Here is a 21218-nt window from a genome sequence, read left to right on the forward strand (position 1 = left end):
GATGCATGTACTGTATCACTACTTCACTGGTTACAGCTACGCAAATAAATACAAGGCTCAAGCTCACTGACAGCTTTGAACTTTCACTGAATTAATAGAAATATTCTGGGGGGCATCGAAATGTGACTTCTAAAAATCATTGTAAAAATGTGGCACAAATTTTCCCTCAGACGTAGCATCCTGTGTTATGATACATATGCCTCACGAGACCATTTAATATCCTTATATGCCGAATACGTTCAACATTTTAGATATTGTGACTTCACCCAATACGCTTTTTATCAATGGTGAATGAACCAACATAGCAAAAAGTCACCGTAGACACTGTACATAGAGTACATGGCCCCATCTGTGTCACTCACGAAATCTGTGTAATGTTTTAGAATGATTTAAGTGACTGCAACTTTTCCTGGTAATAAACATATTAAACATAGGTTTCCCATCTACTGGCATATGTGGCTGGCATATTAGAGGTAATATGCTTGGGGGAGGTGATTCATTTGGGGAGGTGGGGGTCTCCCTTGCATTACATCTGCTGCTTTTGTTAACTTGTGTTGTAAGATCCTTTCCCTCTGCCCCCTCTCCCTTCACAGACAGACCTCACTGACATCGGGTAGCTAAAAATACAGAGATGTTACGAGCAGTTGGAGCATGGTCCATGGAAACCAATCACAAGTCCCGCTATCCATAGCACCCAATCCAGCTCGGCCTCATTATCTCACTAGGGATTAGAAAATACTCATCTTAGTTGTATATGGTCATGGCTAAGGCATTCCTGGGAGTCCATGCCTCTGACGTTTGGGGGAGGGAAGCTGAGAGGAGACTAAAGAGGGAGGGGGATCAGTTTTCTTTAAAACCATCTCCATCCAGGACTCCACACTTTCAAAGAAGTTGCTAAATCCCTCTGCTCTCAGCTGTCAGCTGTCTCTCCTGCTCTCTCTTCCTGTTTGCTGGGGCATCTTCTCTGGGGCCAGCTTTTCTGCTACATTATTTTACATTTGGCATCCATATCACAGTTCTGCTTTATTTATCTGTGCACTTCTGCTCTCCACAAAGAAAGGATTCCCTGAAAGGAAACAGAAGACAGGAAGGAGCAGAAAGGTGGAAGCCTACTGCGCTGTGATAACTCTCCCATCCCTCCCAACTCGGTCCCACCACTCCTGGAAGGGTTAACCCGAACTTGCCAAGAAACATCTCACTGTTTCCAACAAGAAGACGAATAATAAGGGAACTAATTTGATTGCTGAGCTCTTTTTCAGCAGTTTGAACTCGATTTCACAGTGTGGGTTTGGATCCAGCAAGTTTTTACACCCTCTTCTGTTTCTTTCTCCACCCTTGTTGATCCTCATATAAAAAGCAGAAAGCTCCAAATAAAAAGTCATCATGAGCACCAACGATTACTACGACCAACATCAGCTGTACCAGGGCGAGGAAGCAGACGAGATGCCGGCTACAGAGAAAGATCTGGCAGAAGATGCCCCCTGGAAGAAGATCCAGCAGAACACCTTCACAAGGTGGTGCAATGAACATCTCAAATGTATGAACAAGCGCATAGGGGACCTTCAGAAAGACCTAAGTGATGGCCTCAAACTTATAGCCCTGCTAGAGGTATTGAGTCAGAAGAAGATGTACAGAAAGTACCACTCTAGACCAAACTTCAGGCAGATGAAGCTGGAGAATGTCTCTGTGGCTCTGGAATTTCTGGACAGAGAACATATCAAGCTGGTGTCTATAGGTAAATGTCTGCCCATTTACTAATTCTTTACTAACATGTTAAAGATTGTGCCTATAGAGAAAAAAGATTATTGGGAAAAAAGAAGCTTACGGTATTTCTCATTTGTCAGTGTTTCTAGGTAGCACAATGCCAACTTGTACCTGCTGCTTTTCTCCATCACATTCCTAAGTAGTGGTGGATAATGTCCATAAATTGGTTGCACTTTGGGAGACACATCTCCTTTACCTGATACAAATGATGCTTGTGGTCTAAATTAGTTGAAGTGCTTAGGGCCTTCCATAATTCACTAATTGGTATAGCTGATTGATCATTTCCCACGTGTTGTGTGCCTTCTCATGCACTGCTATGTATTTATTATTATTATTATTATTATTTATTGTTATGGCGCCATTTATTCCATGACGCTTTACATGTAAGGAGGGGTATATATAATAAAAACAAGTACAAAAATCTTAAACAATACAAGTAATAACTGGTACAGGAGGACCCTGCCCGCGAAGGCTCACAATCTACAAGGGATGGGTGAGAATACAGAATGAGAATTTATAGAGCTATGATTACTTTTGAAAATGTTTTACTGTCCATTATTTTTTATTTAATATAGTTCCATAATGGTTCCACTACTGGGACAATCAGCACAGACAGTCATGTAGTAAAGAGAAAGATTCAACTGTAATTTACCATGAAATTGTTCTAATTTTCACACTACAGGGTCGTGGATTGCAGGAAAGCCTGTGTTATGTTGGTAATTTGTGACATCACTATTATAATTGTCTGCAATCAGCCTTTCATTATGGTATATGACTGGCTCCAAAGGACAATAAGTAATAGTTATTACATAAAACGGTAATCTGATCATAGACAACTCCATTCAAAATGAGATCCGAGGGGGAAATTAGCTGACCGCCTGGAGCCCTGGTCTAGGCATTCCCCAGCAAACAGCGGTAGTGCCAGCCAGGGGTTGCTGCTGAGGAAATGTAGTATTACATGGCAGCCATTCAGAGAAATTTTGCTGTAATACAAGCATGGCTCAAGTCCACTAGAATGGCTGCCATTGATACAGACCTGCTCTATGCTCTTGCCCATAGAGGAGGTTTTGAGTGGGGGACCCACTCTATAATGTTCATACCCTAAAAGAGCATATGCGCATGGGAGGTCTCCTTTACATGGATTTTAATTAAAGTCCCTTTCATGTTGAGTTTTAGTATGATTGTAAAATATTCCAAATACAAAAAAAGACAAGTTTTACTGATTTCTCATCACACATTCCTTAGTTAATTTAGCTTCTAGCAAACCTAGGTGAGATCCAATATATCTTCCTTTCCAACCTGCATGGGAAATGCCATCCCGTGATATATTGATGCAGTTTTTTACATTATAACATTTGAGAACTGTAGTAAACTTGGGTGGAAAACCATGTGGGTACTGTAATGCTGCCCTAGATACTTGTTACAGAGCTTTACAGGACTGGATACATGTCTGATATGGCTTTATAGACTCTGTAACTACTTGACAGAAGAGGACAACTCAAGGACTTTTACCGACTGGCGATATATTTTGGCAATATATATGTTGTACTGCAAAACGGCAGAGCTAATAATGTGGCCTGAACTGATATTCTGTATCATACGACTACGATCAGGTAATATCTTCAGAGATTGTTGATGGATGTGTCACGTACAAGCATAAATGGACCTTTAAGTTTATCACTTTCCGAAGAGAAATGTTGGTTACATCTTTGTGAAGATTATCATTTACATAGTAAATTAGGTTCTATTTCTCCTTGGTTGGTATATATGGGAAATCTCCTAATTGTGCATATATGGAGAAGCTGGTTCCATATTTCGCCTCCTGATGAACCGTATGACGGGGAAACGCGTCGAGGCTGTGGCGAGAAGCTAAGTTGGAATAACATCAAGATATGCTTTCTTTTTCAATTGTCCATCAATATCCATCAGATCTGTTTATCTTTATAATGCAAATTATGATGGACAGTTGATTATTGTTTTTGAACCCGGCTGTTGAGCCTATTATCTGCTGGATTCATGATTCCTCCTGGTGGGGTATAGGTCTTATTAGAACTGAATTGTAGCCATAAAAATTATTTTATGTATATTTATATTGTGGGATTTTGATCCCTTTTGTGGCTATACCTTTGAGAGGCTAGCACCCCTCTGGATGAGGGTAATTTTTTGATACAATGACCCTTTTGGTATAAGTACTTTCCCTTCATTTCTTTATACTGCTTTTTGTTTTCCCACCTATAGCACAGCAGGACTAAATCAGGGCTAGTTGGGGACAGCCGTCATTGAGTGGGGGCGCCAAAAAACCGTCTCTATCAGGGTGCCAACCTCCACTGTTAGGAAGGGACAGCAGTCTAGTATAGGGGAATTGCTAGGTTATTGTTATAGACCCTTTTGTATTCTTTGTCTGCACTAGGATAAGGTGTTCTTTTTTTTAAATAATTTAAAATTAAAGTTTTCACTTTTTAAGGGATTACATGTTGCATACTATATATGGGAAATGCCTACACATTTGATCCCTAATTGCATACATAAGCCTTGATGAGATCTGTACTAAAACATTAAGTAAGTAAAGAATGGATTTAGTGTCTTCACATGACATCATCATCTTAATCCCGCATTATAAAACTGTTACTGCTAAAGTACAAATCCAATGTATGACCTTATCTAGTAAAAACACAGCCATCAGGTGTATGGTAGAATATTAATGACGGAAGCACTATTAATTTATAAACGCTGTATATGGAGTGTGTCATTATCATTGTCTTGTTGAAGGGCTTCATACACTATTGAATATCTGGCTGATTACCTACATATTATATATATCTCACACTGTTTAGGATTATAACCATGGCATTTTAATATACAGTGTAACTACCTGGAAGCATTTATTCAATGGCTAGTGAGTGGGGGGATGGAAATGTTAAAGCAATGATTGCAGAGTAGTCAGTGTGACTGCTTGTAATATGTAGGTACTGTATAATAGATAGTGGTTAGTGTCTAGATAGACATGATAGATGTATTATAGATAGATAATATTTAGATAGATGGATATGGGATAGATAGATAGTGGATAGATAGACAGACAGATAGATAATGGATTGATAGATACACAATATACAGATTTCACAAAACTAGAATATCATCAAAAAGTTAAGGCTAGGTTCCCATTGCGTTAGGGCAATCTGTTAAGCGCATAGCGCTAGCGGATTGCACTAACGCAATGTTTATTTTGTGGCCGCATTCGCCGTCCCCGCTAGCGCAGATCCCCGATCTGCGGTAGCGAGGGACGGACCTCGGATGCTCCTCGGACGCTGCAAGCAGCGTCCGAGGCGCGTCACAAAAGAACGGCACATCGCTAGCGCATGCCGAAAATGGCACGCGCTAGCGATGCGCTACAGGCAGAAAGAACATTGCTGTCAATGGGTGCGCTAATGGACCCGTTGCATGGCGTTAATTGCGACATTTTCGCCGTGCAACACTGTCCATTAGCGCTAATCCATTAACGCAATGGGAACCTAGCCTTATATATTACAAACAGAGTGATCTATATCAAGCATTTATTTCTGTTAATGTTGATGATTATGGCTTACAGCCAATGAAAACCCAATTATCTCAGTAAATTAGAATTATTAACAGAAAAACACCTGCAAAGGTTTGCTAAGGGTTTAAAAAGGTCCCTTAGTGTGTTTCAGTAGACTCCACAATCAAGGGGAAGACTGCTGACTTGACAGATGCCTAGAAGGCAGTCATTGACACACTCCACAAGGAGAGTAAGCCACAAAAGGTCATTGCTAAAGAAGCTGGCTGTTCACAGAGTGCTGTATTCAAGCATATTAATGGAAAGTTGAATGGATCAAAAAAGTGTGGTAGAAAAAGCAACCGGAATAACCACAGCCTTGGAAGGATTAAGAAAAGGTCATTCAAAAATTTGGGAGATATTCACAAGAAGTGAACTGCGGCTGGAGTCATTGCTTCAAGAGCCATCACACACAGACGTATACAGGACATGGGGTACAAGTGTCGCATTCCTTGTGTCAAGCCACTCATGGCCAATAGACAAGACCAGAAGCATCTTACCTGGGCCAAGGAGAAGAAGAACTAGACTGGTGCTCATTGGTCCGAGGTGTTGTTTTCAGATGAAAGTAAATTTTGCATTTTATTTAGAAATCAAAGTCCCAGACTCTGGAGGTAGAGTGGAGAGGCACACAATTCAATCTGCTTGAGGTCTATTGCAAAGTTTCCACAGTCAGTGATGGTTTGGGAAGCCATGTCATCTGCTGGTGTAGGTCCACTGTGTTTTATCAAGACCAAAGTCAGTGCAGCCATCTACCAGGAAATTTTAGAGCTCTTCATGCTTCCCTCTGCCTATAAGCTTATTGGAGATAGAAATTTAATTCTCCAGGAGGACTTGGCACCTGTCCACACTGCCAACAGTACCAATACCTGGGATAAAAACAACAGTATCACTGTGCTTGATTGGCCAGCAAACTCGCCTGACCTTAACCCCATAGAGAATCTATGGGGTATTGTCAAGAGGAATATGACAGACACCAGACCCAACAATGCAGACAAGCTGACGGCTGCTATAAAAGCAACCTGGGCTTCCATAACACCTCAGCAGTGCCACAGGCTGATCGCCTTCATGCCACAACACATTGATGCAGTAACTGATGCAAAAGGAGCCTGGACCAAGTATTGAGTGCAGTTACTGAACATATATTTCAGTAGGCCAACATTTTGGATTTTAAAATCATTTTTTCAAGCTGGTATTATAAAGAATTCTAATTTACTGAGATAATGACTTTGGGGTTTTCATTGGCTGTAAGCCATAATCATCAACATTAACAGAAATACACACTTGAAATAGATCACTCTGTAATGACCCTATATAATATATGAGTTTCATTTTTTGTATTTAAGAACTGAAATAAATTAACTTTTTGATGATATTCTAATTTTGTTAGAAGCACCTGTAGATAGATAGATAGATAGATAGATAGATAGATAGATAGATAGACAGATGGATAGGTAGATAGATAGATAGGTAGATAGATAAATAGATAGAACAATTATTTGCTTATTGTTAGTGGCTATTTGCTTCCAGTAGAAACAAAATATGTCTTTTCCATTTCATTTGTTTCTGAACAGTTCATTAATCAGATATGTTTTTCATGACAAGTAATTAATCAGTTGAAAACATTTTCTTATAAAGATCTTTTCTGACAGTGAAGCCAGAAATGTTTCCAGTTGTTTCTTCTTTTTATTAGTGGAAGGATTAGGAAGAAGGAAGGATGAACTTCACCATGAATATTTCACTGTTCATCTTCTATAAATTTTTGCACACACCTCCATTTATAACTCCCTATAAATGTAACTGCTGCATCTGTCTTTAGTTGATTCTTCATTCCTTTTACTAACACTACAAGATGTTGTCTGATGATAAACATGTGTTATTCCAGGCTTGCACAGACCCATCGGGGAATATGTGGATTCCCCTATGTGTTCCCTGTGCAGGATTGGGCCCACAGCTACTTAACATCCTACATGAGCAGTGCCTGGGATAATACACTTTGTGCTCTACATTCAGGTAAGCCACCTGCCGTGGTATGAACATGTATCATCAACCGTGCCAAAAATTCCACATCTCGGTAACAGACTTATCAGGTGGATCAGGATCCTCTATATACTTCCCAGTAGAGATGAGACTTCCCACACAATGCAGCCATCTTTCCATTCAAAGAGTATTTGCTGAAAATGTATTTACAAGGGTCAGGTAACATTTGCGTGTAGCTGTTGAGTAGGCCCCCACAATCAATGTTCCTAGTGGCACCCCAGCCAGATACTGCTCTGCTTTGTGTCTCAACAGTCACTAAGGCAACTTTAATATCTGCATAAGTGTTCTCCTAACTTAAAGTGTCCCTATACTTTCCGGTAACTTTTCAGAATAAATGGCCAAGAATGTGTACGTGAGGGCTGACACTATTTTTGGCCATACACTGACTTGTATGCTACATTTTTACAAATTTTCTCCCTTCACTAGAAGCATCAGCAGTTTCTCTTATGGCCTTTCTGGTTGGATTACCTTCAGCTTCTTCCCCCTTCCCTCAAAATAGATTAAGTGTATGTTTCCACGGTCCGGAAGCTCTGCGCTTTAGACGCAGCAGATACCCCGCTCCGCCCAAAGCGCTGCCCCCTGTTGTATGCGCTGTGATTCCGGATGTGCTCATTGAACACATGCGGAATCACCGCATCGTATACATAGACCGGGCTATTTATCTTGCGGAGACGGAGCATCTCTGCAAGATAAATAGACATACTGCGGTTGGTAAAGACGGATACGCAGGACCGTCGGATGCGGCCCTGCACGCATAGTGGAGACGGGATTTCATAAAATCCCCTGCACTATGCTGTAACATCTGGACGCTGCGGATTGGACGCTGCGGCTGTATGCAGCGTCCAATCCGCAGCAAATCCTGAACATTTCCTGACTGTGGAAACATAGCCTTATAGGCAGCAGGTGTAGTTTGAAGCCTTACTGCATACAAATTTGTAGACAGATTTGATCAGTTTTTGAGAGTGATTGATCAGTGCAGGAGACAAAAAGTAACAGAAAAGTGGTGAAAAAGGCAGTATGAAAGGATAGTTAATATTTAATGAAAATATTGGTAGATCGGTAAGTTTACAAAAGGCCTATCAGTAATTTCTTATAAAACTCTGACAAAGGAAGAATGTCTGTAATGGGGCATTCACAAATGGCAATCACAATCACAACCTGATTTCTTTATCACAGACACGCACACTAGTCAGTTCACTATATACAAGCATAAGTAATGTATGTTGCTTGTTTTGTCAAAAACACCAGTTGTTGAAGGATTCCTAAAATTCCATCCACTTAGTTCTTTTCTACTAGAAGAATTCCACACACCCAAAACCTCATCCACTGCTGCCAACAGTATTTTTAGATACAGCATTAGAGATTGCATCGCAATAATGCCAATAAAGCTGGCCATACATACCAAGATGCTCTTGACCAGAGAATCACATAAGGATCAAGTCATATCTGAAGAGACTCGGTTAATAGGCACTCAGGCCCTGATTTATAAAGACTGGCATTTTGTAAACCAGTGTTAAAATTACATTACAAAATTACGTTATAAAATTATTACAAGGCACAGGCCACTTAATGAATTAAGCATACCATATCAGTGGGGTGTGCCTCCATGCATCTTGCCAGAATGATTACTCCAGTTATTGAAATCTGTGTGGTGGGCATTGCCACGGCCTATCCAGGCTTCTACCTGGCTGTACCCGTTTTGACAGAGTTGGCTGAAATGCTAAAAGATGCTCAATTTTTGTGCTACTTTGCGTTGTGCAAACATTCTGCGATATTTTAAGGTGTTTAACAGTACACCGTGATGAATCAAGGCCTCAGTGGTATACTAGAAATGTTTCAGCCATGAGACATCGTAAGATGTACTATTACCTCTCCACTGAGATATTTTGCCAATTCACAACCTCATGACAATTTATATAATCTATGGATGTGCATGGTAATGGGATGGCCTGTTCTCCTTTTTAATACATTTAAAAGAATACACATTGTTATTTACCACCTTAAATCGTTTTCCTATGAACAAAGTTAATCTTAATTAATAGTTCTTGGGATAAAAATAAGTTCCACAATTGGATGTGTTAAATTTTTTTCCTGTGCTGAGATAATCTTATAAAGGTGCGTCTGCTGTGTACTGTGTAATGGCGGTGTCTGACCATATAGGAATATCATCTGATCATACCACAGCTCGTGGGCAGGGGAGGAAGAAAAAGAGTATACAGACATGACCGCATGGGATCACAGCTGATGCTTTCTTTGAGATAAAACAAGTTTAAAAACAGGCAGGAAAATGTTTCACCTCAATGTCTGTATACTCTTTTGCTTCGTCCCCTATCCAGGAGATGTGGTGTGATCAGACCATGTCCCTGTATAATCAGATACCGCCATTATAAAGTACACAGCAGGGACACATTTATAAGATTACGTCAGCACAGGGACATTTTTTTACACATCCAATTGTGGATTTTTTTATTATTCCAAGTATTCCAAGAAGTATTGATTAAAATGAATTTTGTTCATAGAACAACTCCTTTAAGAGTAAAACATTATTAACACCTTAACGACCAAAGATATTTTTGGTTTTGCATTTTGATTTTTTGCTCCCCTTCTTCCCAGAGCCATAACTTTTTTATTTTTTGGTCAAAATGGCTTGTTTTTTGCAGGACGAGTGGTACTTTTGAACGAGACCATTGCTTTTAACATATCGTGTAATGGAAAATGGGAAAAAAATTCCAAGTGCAGTAAAATTGCAATTGAAACTGCAAAACCTTGTTCACTAAATGTTAAAATTGACCAGCGATTATGATTCTCCAGGTCATTACGAGTTCATAGACACCAAATATGTATAGGTTCTTTTTTATTTAAGTGGTGAAAAAAAATTCAAAAGTTTATTAAAAAAAAAAAAAATTGCACTATTTTCCGATACCCGTAGCGTCTTTATTTTTCATGATCTCGGGTTGGTTGAGGGCTTATGTTTTGCATGCCGAGCTGACGTTTTTAATTATACAATTTTGGTGTAGATACGATCTTTTGATTGCCCATTATTATTGCATTTTAATGCAATGTTGTGGTGACCAAAAAAGGTAATTCTGGCGTTTTGAATTTTATTTTTCGTTACACCTTTTAGCGATCGGGTTAATTCTTTTTTTATATTGATAGATGTGGCGAATGTAAAGTCGGCAATTCCAAATATGTGTATGTTTGATTTTTTATTGTTTAATTTTGAATGGGGCAAAAGTGGGGTGATTTGAACTTTTATATATATATATATATATATTTTATTTTTTTTTTTTTTTTTTAAACTTTTTTTTAGTTTTGGCATGCTTCAATTGTCTCCATGGGAGACTAGAAGAGACCATAATCCGATCGACTCTGCTACATACAGGTGATGATCAGATCGCCCGTGTGTAGCAGAAATGCTCATGTACTATGAGTATTGACCACTGGGCGGCGGCGCTCTTAGCAATCTGGCAGTGACAACCATAGAGGTCTGCTGGAGACCTCTTGGTGTCATGCCAACCCATCGGTGACCCGCGATCACGTGACAGGGTCACCAATAGGCGGGATTTCTGGGGCGCTTACCGGAAGTGTGAGTTAAATGCCGCTGTCAAAGATTGACAGCGACATTTAACAGGTTAACAGCCACGGGTGGATCGCGTTGTCAGCACCCCCTACTTACACACTCTAATCATAACATTTATTTTTTAGGCTGTATGAAAAATCCATTCAGTCAATGAACAGTCATTTTGCTTCTTCGTCAGATGATCACTGTCATGTTTACACTGGTAAACGAACGCTCATTTGGTTGTAAAGTGTCCTAAAGAAATGTGTAATGAATCTGAATAATATAAATGCTGGATGGTATCTAACAATAAGTGGTCATGGTTACTCTGTAGGCACAGCACAGCCAGAGCTAAATCCTGCTGGTGCCCCTACCCCCAACTGTGAGGAGATGTGACAGGTGTGTGTGACACAGAGCAGGGCTGTCATTACTGATATAGCTGACATTTTGTGTGAGAACAGAATGAGCAGGACAAAGGCTTATAGAAAACTGGATCACTGTCTTGCAAATTATATTTTATGTCTTACACCTATACTATCCATGCACCCAAAAAAAACTATCCATGCACCCAAAAAAAGAAGTGGGAGCTATGTGAACTCTGCATGTTACTAGTTCTCAGACCATGCACCTTACATGTGATATGTCAGAATGTTATACTAAATCAGGGATGGACTGGGAGTGAAATTCGGCTCTGGAATGTGAAAGCAAATAGGCCCATGTTGGTCCTCCCCCAATGCTCCGTCTCAAATGCACCCTGATGCCGCCAATACATTTAACAGCATAGCAAACAATGCGGCCCACAACTGGACCAGCCCATCTGGCATTTGCTAGAATTGTCAGATGGCTAGTCCAGCCCTGTACATCATGAAGTAGCTATAAATACAATTATAAAGAGAGCGCATATAATATACCGTACTGTATTTCTAAGCACAGAATGTGCGCATTTGCTTCTGTAACCATCAAAATGGCACAGGGCACGTGCCACATTCATACTTTCATTATTTGGTGAGTTTTTTACCTCAGTATTTGTAAGCCAAGACCAGGAGTGGGACAATCAGAGGAAGAGTATAATAGAAACATGTCACACCACGTTTGTATTTCTCACCCACTCCTGGATTTGGCTTACAAATACTGAGGTAAAATACTGACGAAACGCTGAAAGTGTGAACGTGGCCTGACAGACATAAGATGCATACCATAGAGCTTAGCTATCAGCCCCTTATAAATAGCAGTCTCATCCACCAATAATGGACGCAGAACACAGAGACATTGCTAGCTGTATATACTCAGAATTATCACCAGCTAACCGGAATATACCAGGTCTGTAGTGACACTCAGCATGTCTATAGATCGTTATGTAGCGTATGTTTTATGTTTTATGAGTGTGTATTATCATGTAAAATATTTACACTGCCTCATCTACTGATGAAATACGGCCTGAAGCTGAGGAGGGCATAATGGATGCAATGTTGACCCCACCGGCTAAGAGCGTCTTATCTTACATTGCATATAAACACAATGCTGAGGGGGAAGTTGGTCTGATATGGACTCAGCAGGTCTTTCCTTTAGTCAGGATACAGAAATACCAACATTCCTGCGCTGAAGTTGTGTGTAACGCACTTCTCCTACAGGAACACATTGCTAACACAGATTCGCATAGATGGTTTATTTACATAGTAACTATATTGTACGCTTTTCTACCATTTTAATAAATTACAGATGAGTGAATGAAGGCAGGAGGTTGGTGAAAAGATCAGTACATTATAGCGAGACAATGGGAGAATAACAACTGATGAACCCAGGCAAATGTCTGACCCGAATAAGTGCTGATTGATGGCGCAGCACTAGTGCATATGACTGTTGTCGGTCACAGTGTCATCCCTAAAAAGAAAACAGACAGTACTGGGACCAATGTTATCCAATGTGACAGTGCAGATGAACGATTTATTCCGTTGACTGAATCTGCATGTGAACAAAAATGCCACATGCACAATTTTTCTCCAAAAATTGGATAAGACTCATCCATTAAAGTCTATGGGTGTGAGAAAAAATCGGATGCCATTTTGCAATTCTGTAAGATAGGAAACTGTAAATGGTCTTGTAAATGATTAATAGCTGCTGAGTAGGAAAATGCATGCCATACAAACTGCACACAGGCGAGAAGTAAGCAAAAAGCAACACACTTTTCTGTGGGAAAATCAGACAGACTTTTTATACTTGTCTTGTGACCCCGGCCATAGCAATATATCGGCATTCGTTTAAAAGTCCTTCTACACTGGTCAATGCAAGATGTATGGAATACATTTAATATTAATATGAACCTTCAATCCCATATGGTTTTCCTATTTTTGGATGAGTGGGAGTCCCAGTCGTCAGGCCCCCCAGAGATTTTACATTTTAAGTTTGGATAGAGGATAAATATGTTTAATGGGAAAACTCCTTTAAGAGAAACTAAGTGAAAGATGTGGCTAAAGAGAGAAAGGCCAATACCACTTTCATGGTGGCTGTGGCCAAAAGCTGCACTGTGAGCTACTTAGTAATTGTATTAGGTTATGTGCACACGTAGAATTGTCCACTGCGGATTTTTCCGCAGCGGTTTGATAAATCCGCAGGGCAAAAACACTGTGTTTTTTGTGCAGATTTACGGCAGTTTTTGTGCGGATTCCACTGCAGTTTTACACGTGCGGTTTTCTATTATGGAGCAGGTGTAAAACCTCTGCGGAATCCGCACAAAGAATTTACATGCTGCGGAATGTAAACCACCGCGTTTCCGCGCGTTTTTTTCCGCAGCATGGGCACAGCGTTTTCATTTTCCCATAGGTTTACATTGTACTGTAAACTCATGGGAAACTGCTTCGGACCCGCATCGTGCGCACATAGCCTAAATGTATGTGCAAAATGACTACATTAAGTTTTTAGTTTTACTTTGATTTTTTTCATTAAAGGATTTTCCAGTAATGGACAACCCCTTCTTAAATGCCAAAGTGCCCCAAATTAAATTAAATCCCCCTGCATACTCACCTTCCCGATTAGCACCAAGCATGCGATGTAGGTGCTGTGCCTCCCAGCAAATAAGTGACATTGTGCTTGCTGCAGCCAATCGGAGGCCATTGTTTGGCTGCAGCCATCACACTTCCCAATGAGGGAATCCATCTGATGGAAATGTGAAGTCTGTAGCTGATCAGAAACCGCTGATAGGCTGCAGCCTCCATGTGACATAAGAATGTCACGTGACCACAATGAAGACACAGCTCCAACATTGCAGGACTGACGTCAGTCCAGGAGGTGAGTATGTGTTGTTTTTTATTTTATCTGGGCGACTTTAGCATTTCAGAAGGGATTTTCTGATAGTGGACCACCCCTTTAAATGTTTTTTTTTATTAAATCATCTACTCATTTAGTGTAATTATTTAAATATATACTTAGGCATTATGCTATTATCGCTATTCTCACAATGTGAGCACTGGTTCCAGGCTTCACAAACCTCGACACTCGCTTTGTTTTTGACACAGAAGAAACCTTCCTCTCCTTACTAGTTGGTAATGAAGGGGGCTGTCTGACGAGCTTATTTCAATATTTAGGCTGCCATTCCCTTTTCTGCATCAGACGATCAATTAAACCATATTTGCAAACCAACAGAATATTTTTTTTTGTTCCTGATGAAAAACTTATGTACATGAATGATATATTATGCTGACTAGTAGAGAAAAATGTCAGCCCTCAGTATACATCTACTCATAATTGTGTGTGTGTATATATATATATATATATATATATATATATATATATATATATATATATATATAAAAACCCAGATGAAAGCTTATTTATACTCGGAAAATGTATACAAAGAATGTATGCCAAGCCAGATTTACAGACAGCTGGCAATCTGTTATACATATAATGTTTGTAAAGCGCTGTGGAATTAAAGTAATGTAATTAATGTAAATGAGTAAAGTAAATAAATAAAGAAATAAACAGAGTCCTCTGAGTGATACATATATATAAAAAAGTTGATATTTGTTTGTAAACTTATCAACATTAAAAAATATATATTCGAGATAAAAACACATGAGCTGTGCGCGACCCTGACATAGCTTAATCTAATAGTACAAAACTCCTATGGTAATACTGAATTTCCAGCACAGACGGGAAGTGTTGTCATAGGTTATAAGAAGGGGACTTCAGTCCTGTAACTCCAAGCAACGATTAATTACAGCTATCAAAGTTATTATCTGCATGCTAGATGTTCTGATAGCGATAAAGCCAGGTAAAGGAGTCTGAGCACTGAGCAGAGGTAAGGTGTCTACGCAGTGGCTTAACTAGAGTCCAATGGTCCTCAGTGCAAAATTTGGCCATGCCCCCACCTGCATGCTGGTCAGATGTAGAGGCCCTTGTAGCTTTCTAAATCCTATAAGGACATACGTGTCCCCCCATTATACAGTAATGTTGCCCATGCTTTACTAATGTGCCCCATCCTGGTTCCTTTCCAGGTACATATGTCTCCCATCCTTGTTCCCTTCCAGGTGTAGATGTCCTCCATCCTGGGCCACTTCCTGGTATATCTGCCCTCAATTATGGGCCCTTTGCTTGCATATAAGTCTCCCATCCTGGGTTCCTTCATATGCTCTCCATCCTCGGTTCTCTCCTGGTATGTATGCCCCCATTCTGCTGTTCTCAGAAAACCCCCAAAACATTCTACTCACCTTCCCCCCACTCCTATGACATGCAGAGGCCGGCAGCTGACATCAGAATGCCTGCTATCGGTGACATATGACTTCACTGCCATGCACCGCTTCCCGACATCAGCTGCTGGCCTCTGATTGGCCGGCAGCATGTATTGCAGTGCAGTGACCTGGCGGGTCCCTGTGTTGCAATACATTTCAGCTGAATGTGCGTCCTCAGATGCACATCCAGCTGAAATAGCCGCACAGGCTAGTCACACGTCCGCTGCGACCGTGATCATTACGCCCCTGTAGGTAAGTAGATACCAGAACCCTATAAAGTTACATTGCTATATAAATCAGTCCTGGAATACTGTGCCTTTAATTTTCTGGCATAATCTGCCATAATTAGTGTATTTTAGATGAAGCGTTGATCTGATATATCGAGGTGTCTGTAACAGATACAGTGTGACTTCATGGATTGATGCAAACTACATGTCTACTATTCTATCAGTTCACTAAAGGGAATTTCCATAGGAGAAAAAAATGTACTTACTGGTAATATGTATTAACAGGTTTTCATAGACATAAAAAAGGGTTGTCAGAGGATATGTAACTGAAGACTGGCAATCAGCGGTCATTTTAATGCAATTAAATACACTTTATAATGTCAGTATTAAAAAAAAAGATTGCTGTGTATTACCCAGATATATCAGTTTGTGCTTTGCGTCATTCATTTATGGTTACGGTATTTATTACGGCACTGAATGACATTGCATGTATTTAAACTATACCAGGTCGCAATATAAAGTCACATGGACGCTATATAAAGCAGTGGACAGAAAATAGATGGCTGCATCATTTCTATGTGGCCAACACTAAAAATGTTCCAAGCCCGGTCAGCCGTACTCTATTTCAGTTTCATCCCCTTGTACATACTTATACCAGCGCAATTTGCAAGGGTTGCAGTGTGAACAGAATGATGGGACAGACAATGTAAATTTAGGAGTAATGATAACATATGCCATCGTAGTGTTGTGTATATTGCCATCTCTGACATGGACACGAGAACAGAGAACTGTTCCTTTTAAATCATCTTACTAAGTAGCTGATATGTTTATGCCAGAGTTTGCTGTTTATGGTTAATGTTTCACGGCAGATTTTAATTAGAAATATGAACATATGTAAGCTACAGCACGACATGGAGCAATTGCATCAGCATGATAATTAAAAAATATATATATTTGCTATTTGCAAAATTTTCAGCAACCTTCTTATGTTGTATCATTCACAGTTTTATCATTTTCATTAGGATTTTTTTTTACCCCATAGGTTGATATTGTAATATCACTTTTGCATGAAATTTGTACATAACGGAAACCAATCTTTTCTTAGGCATAGCAATTAGATAGTTAGACAATTAGATATGTACAATACTTACGGTTCTGCAGTTTTCTTAGGTGGTAGAGGGGCAGTTCCTTATGTATCAGCGCCAAAGTGCAGCTCTGCCCACCATGGATTTACCCCATAATTACGGCTCTGAATATCAATCTTACTTGTGACAACCAAAATAGACAGATATCTTGTCACGACAACCCTCCTGCCCATCACTGAGTGGTAACATGTCATAGTATGTGTAATTAAAGGATCAATCCATCCATTGTACTCAGCATTCAATATGCATTGGTAAGAATAATATTACAGCAAGGTATTAGAGGATCCCCACATAATATTAGGCTGCATATACATTTGCATGAGTCTCATATTTCGATCTAACTCATGCATTAATTCACACATCTATAACACTTAGCTAGTGCTTTTATGGTGTTCTAACAGTTAAGGCTACTTTCACACATCAGGCTTTTTGTTTCAGGCTAAATCCAGCTAATGTTTAAAAAAACGGATCCGACGTAAATTGCGAAAAACTGATGTGCCGGATCCGTTTTTTAGCTGGATCCGGTCGTCTTTAATGCGCATTTTTTTTTGTGACTTCCTGATTCCAGGTGAGAGAGAGAGAGACCAGAATGGAAAATCTCCATGATTTGCATGGAAAATGCTGTAAAAACTTGATCCGGACGCCGGATTACTGTTTCACACATCCGTTTCCCCGATTCTGTCACTGTGCGGTTCCGCCGGAAACGACTATTTGAACGGATCCGGCAAAAAAACAGATGAAACGTCTGGCCATCAGGCACAATCCGGCGCTAATTCAACTCTATGTGGAAAAACGGATCCGGCGTAAAAAAACGGATCCGTTTTTTTCAAAAGTTGCCGGATTGTGCCTGAAACAAAAAGCCTGATGTGTGAAAGTAGCCTAAGGGAACCGTCACACTATACGATTTACCTACGATCACGACCAGCGATATGACCTGGCCGTGATCGTAGGTAAATCGTAGTGTGGTCGCTGGGGAGCTGTCACACAGACAGCTCTCCAGCGACCAACGATGCCGGTAACCAGGGTAAACATCGGGTTACTAAGCGCAGGGCCGCGCTTAGTAACCCGATGTTTACCCTGGTTACCAGCGTAAAAAAAACCAAACAGCACATACTTACATTCCGGTGTCCGTCAGGTCCCTTGCCGTCTGCTTCCCGCACTCTGACTGCCGGCCGTAAAGTGAAAGTGAAAGCACAGCACAGCGGTGACGTCACCGCTGTGCTCTGCTTTCACTTTACGGCCGGCAGTCACTGAGTGCGGGAAGCAGACGGCAAGGGACCTGACGGACACCAGAATGTAAGTATGCGCTGTTTTTTTTTTTTTAGTTTTACGCTTGTAACCAGGGTAAACATCGGGTTACTAAGCGCGGCCCTGCGCTAAGTAACCCGATGTTTACCCTGGTTACAAGCGAACGCATCGCTAGATCGCATCGCTAGATCGCTAGATCGGTGTCACACACACCGATCTAGCGATGCCAGCGGGAGATCCAGCGACGAAAGAAAGTTCTAAACGATCTGCTACGACGTACGATTCTCAGCAGGATCCCTGATCGCTGCTGCGTGTCAGACACAGCGATATCGTAACGATATCGCTGGAACGTCACGAATCGTACCGTCGTAGCGATCGAAATGGCAGTGTGGGACGGTACCCTTAGGGACATTTTATCTGCAAAACAATCATAAACGAGGCAGTGATAAAACACTCATTTCACGGTTATCTTGTTGTGTAAACAGGTTGCTGGTCAACCATCGAGCAAGCAAAATTCTTGTTTATCAGGTGAAGTTATCTTTTGTGCAGCACAATAGATGAGTAATCTCAGCGGTGCATCGTCCTATATAACCAGGACTCGGACTATCGAGAACAATGTCAGCCTATGTGCACTGAACTATATTCTACAGGTGGCTCAGTGCATGCACATTGTGTTTCTTGGTCTGCCTATGTAAACAGGAATGTAAACAACCACCGATTGGTAAGTGGCTACCGATCGGCGGTCGTTTTGTGCTGGTCAGTGCGTGTAAGGGTACTTTCACACTAGCGTTTTTTTTAAATCCGTCACAATGCGTCGTTTTGCAGAAAAAACGCATCCTGCAAAAGTGCTTGCAGGATGCGTTTTTTCCCCATACACTTCTATTGACGACGCATTTGCGACGGATTTGCACACTTCGCATCCGTCTTGCGATGAATGCGTCGTGCTTTGGCGGACCGTCGGGAGAAAAAAACCCTACATGTAACGTTTTTTTCTCCCGACGGACCGTTTTTTCCGACCGCGCATGCGCGGCCGGAACTCCGCCCCCACCTCCCCGCACCTTACAATGGGGCAGCGGATGCGCCGGAAAAATGCATCCGCTGCCTCCATTGTGCAATGCAGCAAACGCTAGCGTCGGAATCTCTCCCCGACGCATTGCGACGGGGAGATTCCGACGCTAGTGTGAAAGAAGCCTAAATAAGGAGCTTTGGAGGTGCCGCCACTGCACCGTCTGGCTGTGCCCTTAGAGATATACTGCCACTGACAAATTTCAATTAAATTCACTCTCCTGCAAAATGTTGTTACATAGTGTTCATAAGAAGTTTAGAGCAAAGTACTAAAATAAAATATCTCAGTATCAACAATTTTGGTTTACATTGCAAATCACTATAGATGCATTTCAAGGCTTTTGGAATCTAAATTAAATGTTGAATTCTTGATTTTTATCACTGCTTCTATTTTGTAACATACTCTGATATTTGAAAACAAAAATCTCAATATATAACAGTACTAGTGTTTACGGCACAACTAATTATGATAAAGTAACATTGTGACAGATTGCTCCCCAGTAATGCAGGGAAAAGCGGAATGGGCTGTCTTGGCATCCTGGGACACAGCTGCCACAGGGCTCCTGTCCTCGTACTTTTGAGGCTGCCAATGGGGATGAAAAAGTCTATGTCAGTGACACAGCAAATAGCAGAGAGTGTTCGAGAAAGGCAGGCTTGGAAAGATCCTGAGTTCAAGTAACCAAGAACAATTTAGATAGTAAGAGTAATATATTACATTACAACTATTATAAACAATTAAAGATTACTCGATCATAGACATTGAACAAAGAACATGTGTATTGAATTCTAATTAAAAGATAAGGCTACTTTCACACTAGCGTTTTTTTCAATACGTCGCAATGCGTCGTTTAGGGGAAAAAACGCATCCTGCAGGATGCGTTTTTGCCCCATAGACTAACATTAGCGACGCATGGCGACGCATTGACATACGTCGCAACCGTCGTGCCACGGTTGCGCCGTGTTGTGGTGGACCGCCGGGAGCAAAAAATGTTACATGTAACGTTTTTTGCTTCCGACGGTCCGCCATTTCCGACCACGCATGCGCGCCGGAACTCCTCCCCCACCTCCCCGCACCTCACAATGGGGCAGCAGATGCACTGGAAAAATGCATCCGCTGCCCCCGTTGTTCGGCGCATTCACTGCTAGAGTCGGTAAGGATACGTTCACATTTGCGTTGTGCGCTGCTGCGTCGGCAACGCAACGCACATAAAAACGCACCAAAACGCACGCAAAAACGCTGCGTTTTGCGACGCATGCGTCGTTTTTTGCCAAAATTTGGACGCAAGAAAAATGCAACTTGTTGCGTTTTCTTGGTCCGACGCTTGCGGCAAAAAAGACGCATGCGTCGCACAACGCAACAAACAAAAACGCATGCGTCCCCCATGTTAAATATAGGGGCGCATGACGCATGCGTCGCCGCTGCGTCGCCCGACGCAAACCCGACGCAAACTAGAATAACGCTAATGTGAACGTAGCCTAACCTCGGCCCGACGCACTGTGACGGGCCGAGCCCGACGCTAGTGTGAAAGTAGCCTAACTGTGATGAGAATGGCAGGATCCTGTTCTATTTACACATTATTGATTCACTACAGAATGTAAGACCTGCAATTATTATTCAATGCTAGCCAAGTAGAAACTCCTCTATTAAAAAAATGCTCATATCATGTTTAAGAAATAGATAAGATTCATAGAAAATACATAATCCAAAAGAATCATCAATAGAGTCTAAACTGTACAGCTTTATAAGACAAAATGTACAAAAATATCCAGCATCATTTTCCAGTGGATAATAGTATGACAAAACAACTGGAATTAATATGGTCTCAAGTTATTACACAGCAAAGGCCGTAATAAGCGTCAGTTATTAATATA

The 21218-nt window shown here is 41.0% G+C and overlaps 1 protein-coding gene across 2 annotated transcripts in view; it reads left to right on the plus strand.

The window, feature by feature from the left end:
• Window positions 1-878: 878 nt before the first annotated feature.
• The window catches only part of FLNC (filamin C), a 79003-nt gene continuing 58663 nt past the window's right edge, over window positions 879-21218 (plus strand). For both annotated transcript variants that reach the window (XM_069765424.1, XM_069765425.1), the window contains exon 1: window positions 879-1735. In XM_069765424.1, coding sequence (XP_069621525.1) covers window positions 1384-1735 — 352 coding nt within the window. In that variant the 5' untranslated portion in view covers window positions 879-1383. The remainder of the gene's footprint in view (window positions 1736-21218) is intronic.

The sequence above is a fragment of the Ranitomeya imitator genome, chromosome 4 (genome assembly GCF_032444005.1).
Source record: "Ranitomeya imitator isolate aRanImi1 chromosome 4, aRanImi1.pri, whole genome shotgun sequence".
Taxonomy (NCBI): Eukaryota; Metazoa; Chordata; class Amphibia; order Anura; family Dendrobatidae; genus Ranitomeya; species Ranitomeya imitator.